This window comes from Ovis canadensis, chromosome 19 (assembly GCF_042477335.2).
Source record: "Ovis canadensis isolate MfBH-ARS-UI-01 breed Bighorn chromosome 19, ARS-UI_OviCan_v2, whole genome shotgun sequence".
Lineage (NCBI taxonomy): Eukaryota > Metazoa > Chordata > Mammalia > Artiodactyla > Bovidae > Ovis > Ovis canadensis.
Genome location: NC_091263.1, coordinates 66,751,928 through 66,772,246, shown reverse-complemented (window position 1 = coordinate 66,772,246; position 20,319 = coordinate 66,751,928). Strand labels below are relative to the sequence as shown.

At 47.4% G+C, this 20,319-nt stretch overlaps 1 protein-coding gene across 1 annotated transcript; it reads right to left on the bottom strand.

The window, feature by feature from the left end:
• Nucleotides 1–4,063: 4,063 nt before the first annotated feature.
• ELP6 (elongator acetyltransferase complex subunit 6) lies at nucleotides 4,064–18,822 on the bottom strand. Its single transcript, XM_069561601.1, has 7 exons — nucleotides 16,365–18,822; nucleotides 14,313–14,391; nucleotides 13,230–13,300; nucleotides 10,498–10,616; nucleotides 9,309–9,510; nucleotides 7,304–7,450; nucleotides 4,064–6,151 (listed from the first exon to the last, which is right to left on the bottom strand). The coding sequence occupies exons 1-7, from the start codon at nucleotides 16,683–16,685 to the stop codon at nucleotides 6,023–6,025; spliced, it is 1,068 nt and encodes a 355-aa protein (XP_069417702.1). The 5' UTR covers nucleotides 16,686–18,822; the 3' UTR covers nucleotides 4,064–6,022.
• Nucleotides 18,823–20,319: the final 1,497 nt, after the last annotated feature.

Sequence of the window (20,319 nt, the reverse complement as noted above, 5' to 3'; positions counted from 1 at the left end):
TGCATTTCCAGGTTACGTTGCAGATGCCCGATTTTGGTTTTTAAATACAATTCAGGTGGAACGGCTTGTCAACTGGAAAACAACACACAACCTGGATGCGAGAACAGTGTTTTCTTTGGGGACATGACAGCCAACTAACTACAGCCTGAAAACAGCCTCTCAGATAGGAACTGTTTCAAAGAGGTAAGAGGTGAGCCAGGATACACAGCAAACAAACAAAAAAACATGTAGTTAAGCACCCAAAGTCTACTGCTAATCACAAAAACAGACATCTCAAGTATGGGAAGACGTAAGTGTCTGGGCTCACTGAAATCATTCCATTGATATGCATCTTATCTGTGAGGGCTAGTACCCTGGTTTTCTTCAGCCTGAATGCCCCTCGGGGTGTACTACTGGTGGGAGGTAGGCAGCTGCAGTGGCTGACGGCTCAATGGCAGGCAACATTTTTTACTGAAATGGGCTACAAGCTCCACTTTGCCCTTACTACCCAAAGCTCAACCTTATTTTGGATTGCTTCCCACGGTAAATTAAAAAAAAAAAAAAAAGGAGCTGAAGAGTTCATCCAGAAGTAATAACAGTTCCCAGTTCTTGAGATTCCATGCAGAGCCAAATCTCATGACAATCTTGAAAAACAAGGGCTAGGTCTATTTCACAAAGGAAGACAACTTCCTTGAGAGGGGAGGACATCTCCCCAGGGTCATTCTGGTAACTGATCAAGCACATAACAGCCACAGGCTGGGTTCCAGCCCACTGCCCGACCACCTCAGCCTGTCATGGACACAGAGAAGGGTGTTCATGATGAAACGGTGCTCTCTTTGCAATCACTTGCACTACCAATCATGCTCACGCGAAATTAAGCATTAGTGATAGCAGCTGGCAACATGATAAGAACACAAAGGGCCGCTTTAGGACCAGAATCCTTGGATTTGAGTTAAGGGTCTGACCTGCAGCTGCTCTGCAGTCAGGAAAATGAACTTAACCTCAGGGAACCTGGACTTCAGAGTCAGGTTCCAAGACACAACCAAGAAAACTGAACTCTGTGGTTTCCAAAAAACTTACATCACTATGAACACAGGTAAAACTCTTAAGATTCTTAGAGCCAGCAGTCATCTGAATAACCATGATAACAGTCATTAAAAATACTCAAAATCTCCAAGTTGTATTAATATTCAGTCAATACCTTTATTAACTATCAAGTTCCTACATGTCAGAGACAGGGATCCAAGTTAATTCTCTGCACTGGAGAAGCTGTCTTAGTGGACGCCTTCAAACAAGACCTTACAGGCAATATTATAAGGTCATAATAGCTGCCAATAACAGTGACAACTATTGATTGTAAAGCCCAGAGACGGACTTTACAATATTATTGCTGCTACTGCTAAGTTGTTTCAGTCGTGTCCGACTCTGTGCGACCCCACAGATGGCAGCCCACCAGGCTCCCCCGTCCCTGGGATTCTCCAGGCAAGAACACTGGAGTGGGTTGCCATTTCCCTTTCCAATGCATGAAAGTGAAAAGTGAAAGTGAAGTTGCTCAGTCGTGTCCGACTCTTAGCGACCCCATGGACTGCAGCATACCAGGCTCCTTCCTCCATGGGATTTTCCAGGTAAGAGTACTGGAGTGGAGTGCCATTGCCTTCTCCAATTACTACCTCATTAAATCCTCACCATGGCCTTTAGAGGCAGGTCAGGTACATATGCCTCATTTTAAGGATACAGAAATGAAAGCACCCAGAGCCATAACAACTTGTTTGAGGTCACAGAGAGGCAGCATCAAATGGCAATCTGCACAACCCTGAAGTCAGACTTTTGCCACTGAGCTTTCAAGCGCTGTGGGTGGGAGTTGGTGGGCTCAGGACACCAAAGAGAATGGACCACCAAGGGGATGCTGTATGAGCAGGGCCTTGTAAGGTAAGAGTTTGCAGCAACAGCTACTGCTTAAACCACATGCCAGGGCTATCTTACTTTCATCGCTTATTTGATCCTGACAATGTTTTAAACCCCATGAAACAGGCTCTTCTTATCTCCCCATTTTGTAGATGATAAAACTGAGGGCTGGCAAGGTTAAGTCACTTGAGATTATAGTCAGTGACTTCATTGTTCCCTTCTCTGTGAGCAGATCCTACACACAGCCCTGCCCACTGTTAAGTGACCGTGATCCCTCCCTGTAGGGTGAGCGACTTCAGTGTCAGCCCTGGCCACAAGTCTTGCTTTGGTCAATGGAGTGTGAGTGAACGTGACCTCCACAGGTCTGGCAGAAGTTTTTTTAAGCACCACTGCTTGTGTGGGTCAGCCTCTTGTTCCTTCCCTTGGACAAAAGAACAACAGTCCTGCTTTGGGACTGGCTCGTTCCACTTGGGTCCCAGACTGAGAGGCCCTGGAGCAGAACTGTAGCAATGAGCTGCGGCCCCTGGACATGCCCTGCAAGTGAAGACTATGTTTGTTAGTGGAAGTCACTAGGATCGGGGGATTGTTTGTTACTAACACAGAGCTCTCAGTGAAGAGGAGTCAGGATGCTAACCTCAGTACCCATCATTTAAATGCCATAAAATTCACCTGTTTTAGGTATAAAGATTTTTAGGAAAGTGCAACTATCACCATAATGTAACTTTAGAACATTATCATCATCCCAAAAAGCAGCTCAGTGGAGCTGTTTCTCATTTTCACCACCCTGACAGCCCTGACCCCGTATCCCACACGACTGTATGACATGTAATCTCTGTGTCTGGCACAGAGTTACGGAAGTTCATCCATGTTGTAGCATGTATCAGTAGTCCACTTCTATTTACGCAAACAGTACTTCATTTATGGAAATGCCAGACTTTGTCTCTCTTCATCTGCTGATGCACGTTTGGGTTGCTTCTACTTTCTCGTGATTATAAATAAGACTGCTGCGAACATTCACATGACTGCTTGTGTGGATGTATGTTTTCATTTCCCTTGGGTGAGTACCTAGGAACTCAATGGCAGGGTCATACACTGGATCTACATTTAACATTTTTAAGAAACTGCCCAACCGTTTTCCAAAGTGGCCACACTATTTTACGTTCCTGCCTACATATGTGAGGGTTCCAATTTCTCCTTATCCTTGCTAACACTTGTAATTGTCAGATTTTTTTTGATATAGCTGTTTCAGTGGTAATACGGTGGTATCTCATGGTGGTTTTAATCTGTATTCCCCTAATAGCTAAAGATGCTGATCAACTTTTTACGTGTATGTTGGTTATTCCTATGCTTGCTTTGGTGAGGTGTCTATTCAAATCTTTTACCCATTTTTCAACTGGGATATTTGTCTTCTTATTGAATTCTAAGAGTTCTTTATATATTCTAGATCCAAGTCCCTTATTGTAGATCTGGTTTACAAATGCTTTTTTCAGACAAATAGAATGGGTAACTATTTCAGAAATAAATAGTACTGGAACTGATACAACAAAGAAAAGTAGCCACAAATAAAGGCCAATAACAAAGAAAAAGTTTTAAATTACCTCCAAAGAGTTACTTGACCTTGACCAACCCAAGTCCAAGTCCAAGAATAAAACGCACTAAGAATTTCAAAACATATAAAAAGCAGCAAATTCCTCAACACTGCTTATGAGATACATACTGCTCTATGCTCAAACAACTACAGTTTTTTACATGAGAGCAAAAAGTCCCCGAAGAATATTTTAGACCTTGGTAAGATCTGGTAAGTTTCATCTGGCTAAATACTGGATTGGACCAATATTTATCCATAAGATCTTTCCGAAAAATGCAAATGAACTTTCTGGCCAACCCAGGAAATGGGCATAATATCCTTTTAAGTGATGACTTTTTTTTTTTCTTTTTTTGCCTCACCAAACAGCTTGTGGGATCTTAGTTCCCTGACCAGGAATTGAACCTGCATCCACAGCACAGGGAAACCCCTAGTCTTAATGACAGGATCACCAGGGAACTCCCAATAATGAAAAATCTTGATACTGACATACATTAACCTTTCAATAGTTACTAAAGAAAAATTTCACAGAGGTTCATTTATGAACTTCACACATAAATAAACCAGAACTATATAAGGAGAAAAGAACATTACTTCTTAGTAAATACTACTGGGTTATTTATTAATAGCTATCAGCATGAAGACAAATTTGAACAAGTCTACATTTTAACCATATTTTAAAAACTATTGCTATTTTAAAAGTAGGGAAAAAAAACAAAGAATAGCACCTTCATTCCAGCAAGGAAGAAACATACATTTCTGAATTCTGAAGAATTAACATACCATCAGAAAAAAAAACCAGAACATTCCAAGGTCCTGTTCAAATAGTACTGCTTCCATATATTCCTCCATGATTCTCTGCCTCCTCAATTTAAAGAAAACAAAAAAAGTGAGGGTAAATAACTGCTCTTTCCTGTGACCATCAGCCTATAAGCCTCACTGACATTACCTGAACTGCCTTGATGGGCCTTGTTACCTTCTCCACTGCATCACGTTTAGTTCCAATTTTCTATGCCCATTCAAGTACAGCAGGTGTCATTATTTTATTAAACCCTTATATAAAATAGGTATTTGAAAAATATTTCTTGAATTGATGTGTATCTGAATATTAAAAAAGTTTCTGAAGATTATTTTCTAAAAACCAGAATGTAGAAAAACATACACAAAGGCAATGATAAAATCTTACTTCCCCCAATATTACAAAGAATAAAAAATAAGGTTGACACCAGCTTTTAAATGGTAAATGATTAAGGGTGATAAAGAGATCCTATACACGTGGGAAAATTCAGAAAATCATATCTAGTCGTTAACCTGAAGTTGGTGGAGGAAACCAACAGGTGGCTGTTCACTGGTGCCGTCATCCAGAATGGGACGACCTGATGGCAGCTGGGGGCCGGCCCACGCTTCCAATCGTGAATTCCACTCCAGGGAGTAGGCTCTCAAATGCCATTATTCCTTACCCTCGTAGGTCCCCTCTCTGCTTTATTTAGAGCACTGATCATGGTCTAACTCTACGTCCCTTACTTCTCAATTCTGTGGACTGTCTGTCTCCTCCCCTGGAATGTCAGTTCCACGAGGGCAGAGACCTATCTGGTCGTTGTCACATCCTCAGAAAGTGTTGGTTGCTCAGTCGTGTGCGACTCTTTGCGACCCCATGGACTGTAGCCTGCCAGGCTCCTCTGTCCATGGGATTTCCCAGGCAAGAATACTGGAGTGGGTTGCCATTCCCTTCTCTAGAGGATCTTCCAGACCCAGGGATCAAACCCAGGTCTCCTACATTGCAGGCAGATTCTTTCCCATCTGAGCCACCAGGGAAGCCCCACACCCTCAGAAGGTACTCAATATTTGCTGAATGGATGAATGTTCTAAGGAAACAAGTACTTGCCTCAATCCCCAAACAGGCATAGTATATAAAATTCATAACAGCATAATTTATAATTACAAAAATCAGAACCCACATAACCAGAGAATAGCTATGCAAATTAGAAATTAATGATACCATCAAATGCTAAGTAGCTATTAAACATTAAAAGTTTACTGAAAATATTTATAAACCAAGTAAAAAAATACGTATGTAAAAAGCATCCTGCGGTGCCTTACCCATTCAGAACTGCAGCTCATATGAAACGTGTATAAATACTTACATATTAATAAAAGAATGGTGTTCTTTAATAGCTACTTTAAGCGACTTATACTCATAATTTTAAAATATTCTATCAAATGCCATATTTTGAGAAGAAAAGCAGCTACTGTGTCAGGATGAAAGTGAAAAGTAAACGTGACCATCCACGGGAAGCCACGAGGTGGGAGCTCACTGTGTATCGGCCACGCTTATCCTAGATGTCACCCTGGACACCTGCCATCCAGGACTGCCTCCTGGCTGGCACGTTCACACCCACTCCAGCTTTGAAAGTCACCACAACCAAAAATGGGGAGTTGGAGCTAAAGCGTTTTGTATGAAGAAGACTCCAAAGGACCCCATTTCTGCTCGGTTGCTTTATCTTTCACCACCAAAAAACAGTCCCAGGTAGCTTCAACCACCCCTAAATCAGGTCACAGAACAGCAGGAGACATTCCTTTGGCGAAAAAGGACACACTCTTGTCCTGTATCTTGTACTGGTACGTGAGGCTTCGATCCCGGTGGGTGGTGGGCTGCAGTGGTCTTCTCCACAGGATCCTCAGCTAAGTGACAAAGAGAACAATGAAAGAGGAGAGGCCCTCTAAGCACCTGCTCCAGTGTGAACCCTGTCTGCCTCCTCGGTGACCTTCAGCTGAGGCCAGGTGCGATGCGGTAAATGGGACCAACTTCCGAAACAAAGCTTACTACCTATCACCTCAAAATAAAGGTTTCCCCTCCATTACAATAGTAATATTTGCTCATCCTGGAAAACATGAAAGACAAAGAAAAGTAGAAAACACTCATCCAGAGAAAAACCATGAAAGTACTTTTGTGTATTTCCTTTTGGTCTTTTCTGTGAGCATGGTTTCGTACTCTTGGGCTAGATGAGCTTGGAAGGCCAATGCACTAGAATGCCCACACTCAATCCCGAGGCTCCAAAGACTGGACATTTATCCTGAGTGACTACAACGCTCTGCAGGGCTGAGTGGCTTCAGAGCCACACGCTGCCAGTAGAAGGGTCTCCTCGGGGTGTGCCTGGCATACCACCAGCACAGCCTCTCTGAGCCTGCTTGGATGCTGTTTTCCAGACCTGACTCTGAATGACTCTGGGCCAAAACTCCCACCCACCCTTAATGGGTCAAAAGTGGTCAACGCGAAGTTAACCTGGAAGAGGTGGCAAAGGCTCTGGGGTGATCCCGAAAGAGAAGTTTCAGAAGGCAGAGAACCACGGCAGCCCCTGGGCATGGGGAGAACCTGACCTCCCTTCCAGGCACAGGCAGGACTCCATGCTTCCCCCTAAGTACTCCAAACATTCCGGCGGTGGGGTTAGGGGGTGGCAGTAATGCCAGCCCAGAAAAACAGCCTCCGAAGTCTCCACTTGAAAAGGAATGGTGTTGCCCTGAACACACAGAGCCTGCTGTGACCCTGCGGTGGAATTCTGCTGTTTACTGCCTTCCCCAGGGGATAGCTGGACAGTCATCTCCTCTCCAGGAGCTCCTCTCTGGCTGCAAATGACCACCATGCAAAACCTGCCCTGGTGCACGGGGCTGAGAACCCCTGGAGCGGACTCTGACCTGCATTCACACAACTTCCGAGACCTCCCTCCCACCTGAAGGCATATCCTAGTTGACTACCCCAAGGCCCGACACTGTCCCGTGGGCAATGGGGCGCACAGAGGAGGCGAGCAGCTCCCGCTGAGCCAGGGCCCCGCGCACCTGCCCGTGCACGTCTTTGCAGAAGCCGGTGGCCAGGCCCTCAGCCCGCAGGATCAGGTGGCTCTGGTGACTAAGGCCATTCAGCAGGACGTCGCTCTCCTCATCCTCAGTGTCTCCACTGTCGTGTACAAGGCACACAACGTTTCCCTGCAACAAGATGGAGGCTGTCAGGAGGGACGCCAGGCTCAAGACACGCGGGTCTCTGGGAGCCTCCACTGCCCTGCACGCCCTCTCACGGGCCTGGGCTCCGGGCCCGGACCTGCAATCGTCTGCTGGAACAGCTTCCCAGCACACCCAGCCTGGACGTCCAGCTCAGTTGGTCCGCAAGCAAGGAAGAGCATCCAGTTGTGGAAAAGAATAAAGCACATCAGTGTGGCCTGTTTTGGGGGCAGTGGACAGCAAAACACACACTGTGTGTTAGTACATGAAAAGAAGTACCAAACTGTGTGGATGGTGGGCTACTCGGAACGCGGAAAGAAGAGCAGGGAGACGAGCGTACATACAAATGCGTTCATGCCTGCTCAGACGCTCCGTAAGGACATACGAGGGAGGGAAGCAGAGACTGACTTTTTGCTAAAGTCGACTTTATATCCTGTGTATATCTTCTTTTTCTCTTTACTGAACTATTTTAATATTAAAACTTTAATTAAAGTATTAAAAACTTTATAATATAAAGATATTGAAATTTTAGTATTAAACTATTTTATTAAACTATTCCCAAGATTTACTTTCTCAATTAATTTAAGTATTTTTACAAAAAGAAGTTGGTAGTGGCCCACACGGGGCTTCCCTGGTAGCTCAGCTGGTAAAGAATCCACCTGCAGGAGACCCCGGTTCGATTCCTGGGTTGGGAAGATCCCCTGGAGAAGGGATAGGCTACCCACTCCAGTATTCTTGGGCTCCCCGGTGGTTCAGGTGGTAAGGAACCCGCCTGCGATGTGGGAGACCTGGGTTTGATCCCTGGATTGGGAAGACTCCCCTGGACAAGGGAACAGCCACCCACTCCAGTATTCTTGCCTGGAGAATGCCGTGAACAGAAGAGCCTGGCGGGCTACACTCCATGGGGTCACATTGAGTGATCTAACACAGCACAGGGGGCCACACAGCAGGCTGAGCTGCACAAGCTGACTACCTGCTTCACTCCTCCCCCAGCCCCATTGAACTGTGTCCTGAGGCCCCTTCCACGTCCCCCTCCTCCCATTCTCTCCCCACTACCCTGGCGCCTGGCCCTGCGACTGTAGGCAGGATGGCCTGAGAAGGTCCCCTAAATCCAGCTTCCAGGCAGGACCCTGCACGCAGGAGGTGAGTGGCATGCGCCTCTGGATCCACACACCCTGACTAACCCACTTCCCCCGTCCCCACTGCCCTGTGCCCAGCCTGGCCCTGTGGGACACACGCTCAGCTGATGGCTGCAAGCTCCCCCTCAATTAATTCTTGCCATCTGGTTCCTGGGAGGTGGGTACCACAGGTGTTACTGTTTTGTTAAAATCTCTGTAACAGTGAAGGTCACACCCTATCCCTGCATCGCAACTCGCAATTTTCATACTGTTGTTTTTGTTTTGGGACACACCGTGTGGCATGCAGGATCACAGTTCTTTGCCCAGGGATCGAACCCACACCCCCTGCAGTGGAATCACAGAATCTTAACCATTGGACTGCCAGGCAAGTCCCTTCACCTCACAATCCTTAAAGCAGTTTTACATCTATTATCTTAACTGACCTTCAAAACACACTCAGAGCGATACTGCCATGTGGCAGAGCGGGGACAGACGCAGTACCACACGTGGCCAATCCCAGTACAGACAGGGCCAGGCACCCTTCAGTTTTCAGGGTCTTACTTTTTAGCAATGGAGGTAGTAGAGTGCAGGCTGCGTGGGGTGAAAATTTCTGGGCTGCCGAGTAAAGAAAAAGCCCCAAGCCATCAGACAGAAGAGGTAACTGCCAGCAAGTGGCCTCTGGGCCTGTGGGGTTCACGACAGGAGCTCAGGGTGCAGCCCCTGATTACCTTCCATTCCTGGCACACGGTGGCCCTGCAGTAATGGACGAAGTCCAGCACTGCCACTGGCCCCACGCCCAGGCTCAGCAGCACGCTGAGGTCGTCCACCAGCAGCACCGGGCACCTCCAGGCGGCCTCCCCACTGTCCACAGGCTGGAGGGCGTCTTGCACAAACGCGTACAGTGGCTGCAGGTCCCCGGCGTTGGCCTCCCTGGGACACAGGGCAGAAGTCACCAGATAGCTCACGTGCTCTCCAGATGTTCAAGAGACAACACAGCAGCACGGGGTGGGGGTTGGGGGGGAGGAGGGAAAGAAGTGGGTCCAGTGCTTGGCACCAAGGGGCTCATGAGCTGCCTGCAAAGAAAAGCCATGCTCCCGTGGGCATGTTTATTTCAGTTCAACTATTCCCTGAGGCCTGCTGGGTACAGAGCACTGTGCTAGAAACTCGGGGACACAGAAATAAACCCCCCCAGAGGCCCACACAGCCTCTCAGTCCAAGGGCTTAAGGTCTCTGCTTTAAAGGGAGAGGCCTTCCTGGGAGGTCATAACTGAGGATGAAAGCTCAGCAGCAGTTCACGCGTCCAGGTGCCAAGCGGCAGCCTGAGTGCTAATGTTCGGACCAGGTCCGACCTACTACTGGCCCCGCTACCTCCGCCTCCCCAGTGACTGCAGCAGCGGTCTCCCAGCAACGGGGGTGGTGGGGAAGTGGGCTCAGAAATCAGAGCCTGGGGCACAGGTACCGGCCTCATGGCCCCACACTCCAGGGCCAAACCCCGCTAACAGCAGGTAGAATGATGCTGTCTATATAATCTGGGCTCAGGTGGAGACCAGGCCCACCTGTTCAAAGACACCCAGCTTCAGAGACGGCACAGGCTGTGCACAAGGCCACACACACAGGCCACACACTTGGCCTTTTTTAAAAAAAATATATTATTTATTGATTTGGCTGTGCCGGTTCTTAGTTGCAGCATGCAGGATCTCCCATCTTTGTGGGTTCCTTAGCTTTCTACAGCTTCCGGGACAGGCACACAGTCTCTGACAGAAAGACCTTGAGTGATGCTGCGACACGCAGGCAGTGCCTGCCTTCCGCAGCCGGCTCTGCCCTCCCACTCGCCGGGGAGAGAGAAAGGGCTCACACGGAGACCAGGGCGGGGCCCACCTGCGGGTGTGCTCTGGGCTGGGCGGCGGGCTGACTGACCTGAGGAACTGCAGGGGGTGCGGCTCCTCCCGGGGCCGGAAGAAGACGTCCACCCCGGACTTGAGACCCTCGAGGACCACCAGCTGCCCACGTTCCCGCGCTGCAGTCAGGCTGACACCCTGCACCCGACCACGGAGAGGAGAGTGAGTTCCCAGGCTAGCGGGGGCCTCATCAGAGAGGACCTGGCACCAAGGGGCTCATGACTGCAGGACTCCAGCTCCTGCGAGGGCTCTGGGCCCATCTGGAGCCCTGCAGACGCGCGTCTGGCTGCCTGACATGGGAGTCCAGGTCTCGTCTCCCCTGGGTGTTCCCCACACACAACCCCTGTTCTATTGTCACATGTGCATTTACATGTAGTTCTCATTTTCTTTAAAAAAATATATTTTTTTTTACTATTTTCTTATTTGGCTGCGCTGGGTCTTAATTGTGGCATGCAGGCTCTTTCGCAGCACCATGAGGGGTCTAGTTCCCTGACCAGGGATCAAACCCAGGCCCCTTTCACTGGGGACACAAAATCTTAGCCACTGGACCACCAGGGAAGTCTCTACTTGTCACATTATTTTAAAAACTTATTTCCTTTTGCTTATATACTTATTTTTTACCTAGTACTGCTTTTTACTTTATGATAGTAATATAAAGTTGCCTTTTTAAGGGCATGTAGTTACAAAATCCCATGGACAGAGGAGCCTGGTGGGCTGCAGTCCATGGGGTCTCTGAGAGTTAGACACAACTCAGTGACTTCACTTTCACTTTTCACTTTTATGCATTGGAGAAGGAAATGGCAACCCACTCCAGTGTTCTTGCCTGGAGAATCCCAGGGATGGCAGAGCCTGATAGACTACCGTCTATGGGGTCGCACAGAGTTGGACATGACTGAAGCGACTTAGCAGCAGTAGCAGCAGCAGTTACAAAATAAAGTACATTTAAAAACAGAAAGTAAATAGTAACGTGGTGGTGGGGTGACAGTCTCTGTTGCAACAGCTCAACTCCGCTCTCACAGCAGCCACAGACCACTCAGACACAAATGGGGGTGGCTGTGCTCCAATAAAACTTCACGTACAGAAAACATGGGGTGCAGACTGCGGCTGGTCAACCCCTGCTCTCGACCAGCGCTTCGTAAACATGGGTCTTTATGAACCACGCAATCAAGAATCTCCTGAGGGCTTCCCTGGTGGCTGAGTGGTAAAGATCTGCCTGCTAATGCAGGAGGTACGGGTTTGATCCCTGAACTGGGAGGATCCCACATGTGTCAAGAGCAATTAAGCCCCTGCACCACAACTGTTGAGCATGTGCTCTAGAGCCTGGGAACTCGAACTACTGAAGCCCACACGCCCTAGAGCCTGTGCTTCCCAACAAGAGAACCCACTGCAATGAGAAGCCCATAGACCGCAGTAAGAGAAAAGCACCCGCAGCAATGAAGACCCAACCTAACCAAAAATTTAAAAATAAAAAAGAGAATCTCCTGAGATACCTGATTAAAATGCAGATCTCTGAGCCCCACTCCAGAGCTAGAAACCTTAGGGGCAGGGCCTGGAAATCTGCATTTCAACAAACACCCCGTGATGGTGACACTATCCAGACATGCAACCTGCGGTTCTGCAGAAGAAGCAGGTGACGTAGAACTCAGACTCCTTGTGTCCCCAGACCAGGCCTTGACGGCTCAGTCACACACTGGTGTTCGCTGTGCAGCACCACTAGAAACAACAGCCGGCCTGGCAGAGAGGACTCCTGACCGTCTCCTTTGCTCTTGCTCATTACTATTGTCCTGATATAAGAACAATACTACAGCAAGAGGACGGAAACTCACGCTGTAGTGCTTGGCACACCCAGAACTGTGCATGCCATTCCTGCCATGTTGGTGAGTCAAAGGTAACAGGAAAAGCAGCCAAACCGGATATGAGAATACACACCTTTCTCATCCCAGCTCAAGATGCCAGGGCCAAACACATGCCTCACCGACCTGGAATGCAACCCGTGTTCCTGACACGACCGTGCTCCCTGAGCTTGTGCCCTGACCTCTGGCACAGGAACCTCTCCCTTCCCTGCAAAGGATGGGAAACCCTCTCGCCCTGTCACTGGTTTCCCTCCGATCAGAGAAGAGGACTGACAGTAAGGCCGTCATTTCGAAGATCACTGCTGATGGGTGGCCTGGTTCTCTCCCGCTCTGGGCCTGACTTACAACAAAAACCAAAAACACGTAACAACAAGAGCCCCAGAAATTCAGCTGGTCACAGGTCACAAGTAATGTGCCAGGTGAGGTGCCAGGAGGGTCACCAGCCCCTCAGACATCTTACTCTTGCTTGGCTGCATTCAGTAAGACAAGGGGCAAACCAAGACGAGGTGAGGGGCAAGGGACAAAAGCCCTAGGCTACGGGAGAGACAGTGGGAGGCACTCAACTGGGCAGAGACCAAGCTGTGATCTCTAACCCACTGGGGACAAGATTAATGTTCACCCTGACAAGGAAGAAACCTTAACTGGTCCAGACTCAGTGGAGAAGGGTTTGATTTAATCCATAACAGGTCTGGTTCTAAACACTCGACAAATGAACAAAACACGCAGCGATGCTGCCCTCGCCCTTCAGATAAAGGGTTCAGGATCCCATGATTTCCTTAGCCCTTCCCTTTCTAAGTTCCCTGCAACCCAAACAGGGAAGCCCCCAGCCTGACAGCATACATATGCCTGGCACACACACTCACTCAGGGATCTCATCACAGAGGTCTAACATACTTACCAGCTTCTGCCCCACAATATTATAGTGACTAAAGGACTGGATGAGGGCCACAAAGCAGACTTTACAATTAGCTGGAAAACAAAATAAACTGATTTTTAACCAACTCTCTATTTACAATCAGTCTCAGATACTTCCTGCCTCTGGAAACCAAAGAACTGAGGCAGATCTAGAGAACCCATGCCTTGCAACCTGACATACTCAATTTGATTTGAAGAGGTACTTTTTTCATATCAATAATTATACCCTATATTAATAATCATATCTTATTTCATTGATTCTGAGATGTACTTTACCTGTGAGATGTATCACTAGGAACCTTAGTTTGTTCCCCTGAAAATACATTACAGTTTTAAAAACGCTGTATTTTTCTAACTACTTGTTGGTTACAGAGATACAACTGAATTTTTAAACCAGTCTAATACCCAAGAGGATATAAGAAGAACACAAAGAAACTCTAGCTACTTTATGAACTTAATTAACAACTTATCTGTAGATGCTCTTGCTCTGTATAAGCTGACAATAACATCATCTAGAAAGGAAAATCACTTTCAAAGCTGTAAATTATTACAACTCAGAGTGCCAAAGGTCAACCTTATATTCTGGCCTGGCTCAGTGGGGACTCAAGGAGAATCAGTAAGTCTTTTTTTTTCATTTGGCTGTTTGCTTCTTCTAATCGATTTCCGTATGTGAACTGCAGAGCTGTTTTTCCCCCCCGCTCTGTTCCTTAGGAAGCATCTATTGCCAGGGCAAAGTGTTAATGGGTTGAGTGCCTAGAGACTTCAACTACCCAAGGACCAAGGATCAATTAAATGAAGAGGCCACACAAGGCCCTAAGGGAGTCAGTGCCTGCACAGGTGGTGGAGAAATGGAAGGCAATACTGGATATAGTGAATACATGGCAGACTCTGGCATAGTAGGGGTGGGAACAAGATGGTCCAGTAATCCCATGAACTAACAAATAACCATCTGGTTACCCAAACACCAAAGGCCTGACTAGTTAATACTATTTCTAGTGCTACCTGAAACAGGCCTCTTCCTCCCCGACCCCCCGGCCTTGGGTTTTCTTTTATGATAGTCTTATACCTTTGAGATAGAAGGAGAGAAAGTGGTGCACAAGGAAACTGCCATCTGTCTTGGCATCACAGAGTAGAGTCAGCTTCCCCTACAAGTTAAGAAGAACACAAAAAGATGTATTAGACTCCCTGGAAAGAGGTCAACTGAGTGTCAAAATCTGGTGGATTGTGTCTACTCTTAAATCTCTATACCTGGACACTCATATGTGTGTGTGTGTGTTTATTTAACCAGAAAAAGAAGAAAATAAGTAAAAATTATAGAAAAACCAACAATGAAAGTGATCTGTATCAAACGTACTCATTTTGGGGAAGCATATCTCAAGCTATCATCTTCCCCAGGCAATGGAGAATAAAATCCCTTCATTTCCTCACTCCTCTCCAGTCTTGCTGCTGCTGCTGCTAAGTCGCTTCAGTCGTGTCCAACTCTGTGCAACCCCATAGACGGCAGCCCACCAGGCTCCTCCGTCCCTGGGATTCTCCAGGCAAGAACACTGGAGTGGGTTGCCATTTCCTTCTCCAGTGCATGAAAGTGAAAAGTGAAAGTAAAGTCGCTCAGCCGTGTCAGACTCTTCGAGACCCCATGGACTGCAGCCTACCAGGCACCTCCATCCATAGGATTTTCCAAGCAAGAATACTGGAGTGGGTTGCCATTGAGAGAATTAAATCCTGAATAAAGTAAGATTTTACCATCAGAACCCAACAAAAATCACTGACTTTCCAGATTGCAAGGGGTCTTCTAAAAGGTCATCTAATCCAATGTCCTCCCTAACTCTAATCCTCATGCCAATTCTGTCCCATAGGCAGGGGAGGAGAAAGCAGTTGTTCCAAGAGACAGCCAGGATCAAAGTCCTCCTCCCAGTGGCCTTGGAAACTACGTCAGGCAGAGCTCTCATTGTGGAGAGCCCTGGAGAGACCTCTAAAGATGGCCTTTGCAGGATCTGGCTGTCCTGCCTTTGCAGGGTCTGGCTGTCCTGCTCCAGTCACCCTTTGTTCCTTGTCAATGATAGGGAAGGTCATCTCTCTGTTGTCCTGATATTTTTTGCTCTCATAAAACATGAAAGATTACACTAGCAGACTCTGGGGTTACCCCTGGCGCTGTCATTTCCTGGTGCCCACTTCTATCCCTCACTGTGGCCCTCAGTTTGGACTTTGGAGGTGCTAGTAGTAGCTGGCAATGTAAGCAGCGCCATCTGGAGGCTTGGGCAGAGAAAAACTGCAGGGCAATTAAAATGCACAAGGATTTCCTGAAAACTATTCGCCTGGGACTATGGAGTAACACAAAGGCTTTAACACTAGGTGTCTTGGCTGCCTGGACGAGCTTACCATTTCATCAGAAAGACAGGAGTTATGAAATAAATCACCTATGTCTCTAGGAGAGGCAACCCTCGGGCTAACGAATGAACGTTTTTTAGATGCTCCAGACCGTGGTAAGGAGAGAGCGACGAAAACAGCAGGGAGGCTGTGGTGCCAAAGGCGTGCTGTGCAATCAAACGTTGGCTGCGAGCAACTCAGAGAGCACTGTTCAAAAACATGGGGAGGAAGACGAGCAGAAGCATTCGCTGAAACCTGCCGAGTGTTCCCAGGACAGAGGAGGCCGTTAAGAGGTCGTTAAGAAGTTGCTCCCTTGTGATGGGGAGGGCGGGGGGCGGGGGGGCGGGGACAGAAGAGACTGGCGGGCTACGGTCCACGGGGTCACAAAGAGTCGGACACGACAGAGCGACTAAACCACCCCCACCAACCTCTGTTTGGGCGCTGGGACTCCCACCACGCTGAACACGCACAAGGGTCGCCTATACAAGTCAACTCAAACTAATAACATGCTTCCTGTGGTCTTTCAAGGGCGCATGCGACCTTCGAAAACCCACAGGATGCCTATCTTGCGCGGGCCTAAGTGTCTAGCCTAGCCTCGGGGTCGGGTCCTCTGCAGACTACAACTCCCAAGCGCCCCCGGGCCACGGACGTCACGTGATTTCCCACGGGTCCGCGCGCGCTTCATCCGGGTGTGCGGTCTTGTGCCGCGCTCCCAGAATCCAACCTCCTCCTCGACCTTGCGACCTCTTACCTGCTCCGCCCCTTCAGGGGTGGTGTTGAGAAGGTTATTGAGTTCTGGGAACATTCCGAGCTCCAGAACGCATGGGGGCCCCGGATGGGAAGATGGGCTGTCACGGATAGAGCGGAGGCTGGAGGGCAAAACCCACCACACAGGAACACGCGGGAGGAGTGCGCATGCGCAATTCCTCTGGCCGCAGCCAATGAAACGCGCGGATCGGTCGCACTCGGCGCATGCGCACAGACGCGCACAAGGCCGGGGAACCTGGACGCTGAGCTGTGCGGGCTTCTTACCTGCATTCCACTCCCAGAGAGCTTCCCACGACCAAGGCATGAGGAGGTCGGGTCTCTTCTTCCTTCCCTCAACCGCGCGTTCTTCTCATCCCAGAGCCTCCTGTCAAGCTCCTGCGGTGTGCCTCACACTACTAAACGCTTTGGCTGCAATGGGCGAACCAGACAGGCAAAGACGCCCGCTCTCGCACAAAGCAGAAAACAGACGTAATAAACATGGAATAATACATTGAAAATTTCTTTGTAGGGGGGAAAATGAAGCTGGATAAAGGAATAACGGTGAGATGGGGGTAGGTTTTGGATAAGACAGGTTATCAGAGTAGGGTCACTGACCAAGTAGGGTTGGAACACGCCCTGCATGATTCTCTTTGAGGTTTTTGCACTATTTCCCCTCCCTGGGCTGCGGCCGTTAAAAACAAACAAACAAACAAAAAACACGCCACTTCTTTCAGGTCTTTGTTCACATGTCAGTTTATCAGCGAGGCCTTCCCTAAGCCTCCATGGAACAAGAGATCAATTGCCAATTTTCCGCTGGATCATCGAAAAAGCAAGAGAGTTCCAGAAAAACATCTATTTCTGCTTTATTGACTACACCAAAGGCTTTGACTGTGTGGATCACAATAAACTGGAAAATTCTGAAAGAGATGGAATACCAGACCACCTGACCTGCCTCTTGAGAAATCTGAATGCAGGTCAGGAAGCAACAGTTAGAACTGGACATGGAACAACAGACTGATTCCAAATAGGAAAAGGAGTACATCAAGGCTGTATATTGTCACCCTGCTTATTTAATTTATACGTAGAGTACATCATGAGAAACGCTGGGTTGGATGAAGCACAAGCTAGAATCAAGATTGCTAGGAGAAATATCAATAACCTCACATATACAGATATGCAGATTACACAACCCTTATGGCAGACAGTGAAGAAGAACTAAAGAGCCTCTTGATGAAAGTGAAAGAGGAGAGCGAAAAAGTTGGCTTAAAGCTCAACATTCAGAAAATGAAGATCATGGCATCTGGTCCCATCACTTCATGGCAAATAGATGGGGAAACAGCAGAAACAGTGAGAGACTTTATTTTGGGGGGCTCCAAAATCACTGCAGATGGTGATTGCAGCCATGAAATTAAAAGATGCTTACTCCTTGGAAGGAAAGTTATGACCAACCTAGACAGCATATTAAAAAGCAGAGACATTACTTTGCTGACAAAGGTCCATCTAGTCAAAGCTATGGTTTTTCCAGTGGTCATGTATGGATGTGAGAGTTGGACCATAAAGAAAGCTGAGTGCTGAAGAATTGATGCTTTTGAACTGTGGTGTTGGAGAAGAATCTTGAGAGTCCCTTGGGCTGCAAGGAGATCCAACCAGTCCATCCTAAAGGAGATCAGTCCTGAGTATTCATTGGAAGGACTGATGTTGAAGCTGAAGCTCTAATACTTTGGCTACCTCATGTGAAGAGCTGACTCATTTGAAAAGACCCTGATGGTAGGAAAGATTGAAGGCGGGAGGAGAAGGGGACGACAGAGGATGAGATGGCTGGATGGCATCACCAACTCAATGGGCATGAGTTTGGGTAAATTCCAGGAGTTGATGATGGACAGGGAGGCCTGGTGTTGTACAGTCCATGGGGTCGCAAAGAGTTGGACACAACTGAGCAACTGAACTGAACTGAAGTTCCTTAAGCATCCTATTTAAGTTCTTAACTGTCCCTTCCCCAGCAATTCTTGTCCTTTCCCCTCACCCCTCTTTTATTTTTCTCCATATTATTTATATCTGGAGCTAGTGAAGGACAGGGAAACCTGGTGTGCTGCAGTCCATGGGGTTGCAAAGAGTTGAACAAGACAGGGCAACTGAACAGGACAAGAGTTATCAGAGTGAGGCACGAGGAAGTGCTGCCCCCTTGTGAACACACCGCAGAACAACTTGACAACCAAGCAGCTTAATCTGCAACAAGGCGGGGGTGCTCAGTCGTGTCCACCTCTTTGTGATCCCCGTGGACTATAGCCCGCCAGGCCTCTCTCTTTAGAATTTTCCAGGCAGGAATAGTGGAGAAGGTTGCCATCTCTTCCTCCAGGGGATTTTCCTGACCCCAGGGATAGAGCCTGCGTCTCCCACACATCTCCCGCATTTCCAGCGTTGCAGGTGGATTCTTTACTGAGCCACCAGGACAGTCCACTGCAGTTGAAGGGCACTTCATATTCACAAAGCCTGCAGGCTGTAAAGGACGCCTGCCCTCAAGAAATGTAAAAAGGCAGGGAATTGATAAAGAATTCAAAAGAGGGCAGACTTAGGACTTCCCTTGCGGTCCAGAGGTTAAGAATTTGCCTTCCAATGCACTGGACACCTGGTCGATCCCTGGTCCAGGAACTAAGATCCCACATTGCCATTGGGCTACTAAGCCTGCTCTAAGACCTGACATAGCCAAACGAATAAATGTTTAAAAAAAACAGAGCTGACTTTCAAGAATCCAATTGCCAGAGGGAAACTACACTCACGCTGTTTAATACAAAAGCACAGGATAACATGCTCCACATTGCTAATTATTTAAGAAATGTAAGTGAAATTGACAACTGGGTGTCTTCTCCAACCAGATAGAAATGGCCACCTGCAAAAATCTACAAAAATCAATATGAGAGGGGCATGGAGAAAAGGAAATCGTCCCTCCTGCACCTGTGTGGGAATGTAAATAGCTGATAAGGTGCTATGGAAGCGCCATAGGAAAGGAAAACCAGAACTACATTAAGATCCTGCAGTTCCACTTCCGGGCCTATTTGGATGAAACCATCATTCGAAAAGTCACATGTACTCCAAGGAGCATTGCAGCACTATTTACAATACGAGGACAGGGAAGTCACCAAAACGCCCAATGACACAGGAATGGAGAAAGGAGATATGGCCCTTATGCATATTTACAATGCAATATTACTCATATAAAAGAGTGAAATTATGCCATTTGCAGCAACAACGATGGACCTAGACATGATCATACAAAGTTAACGAAGAGAAAAAAAAACATCGTATGTTACCATTTATGTGTGAATTTGAAAATCTGATAAAATTTAACTGATTTACAAGTAGGAACAGACTGACAGCCCTAGAAAACAAACTTATGATTACCCAGGGGCAAGGGGAGTGAGGAGCAGTGAGTTAGAACGTTGGCATTCACAGATACACACATTTGTGTGTGTGTGTGTGTATACATATATATATATACATATACATATATCGACAGGGAAGCCTGGCAGTGCTGCAGTCCATGGAGTCACAAAGAGTCAGACATGACTGAGTGACTGAACTGAACTTATATGTATATTCACATATAAAATAGACAGTCACCTGGGATCTACTGTGAGCACAGGGAACTCAACACAACATTGGCCAATAAGCTGAACAGGAAAAGAATCCATAAAAGAACAGCTCTCTGTATATATAAAAATGTATCACCTTGCTGTACATTTAAAACAAACAAAACATTGTAAATCAATTACATTCTAATATAAAGCCCAAATTTGTAAATAGGGAAACAAGAAAGAAATACCTACTGCATTCTGCTCAGGCCTCAGTGTCCTGTGCTGGGTCACCTCCAGAAAGCCTGAGCAAGTTTGGGTTTCAAGCCTGGAGTGTCCTGGGGCACCGGAAGCAGTGGAGGACGTGCCACAAATGAGCGACACCTTCCA

Bases quoted from the DNA above. Each gene is read 5' to 3' on its own strand.
- ELP6 (XM_069561601.1), bottom strand. From the start codon at position 16,685: ATGCCTTGGTCGTGGGAAGCTCTCTGGGAGTGGAATGCAGGTAAGAAG. The intron at 14,392-16,364 runs GTAAGAGGTCGC...CTTAACTTGTAG, and splicing joins CCCCTGAAGGGGCGGAGCAG to GGGAAGCTGACTCTACTCTG. The intron at 10,617-13,229 runs GTAAGTATGTTA...GGTCGGGTGCAG, and splicing joins ATATTGTGGGGCAGAAGCTG to GGTGTCAGCCTGACTGCAGC.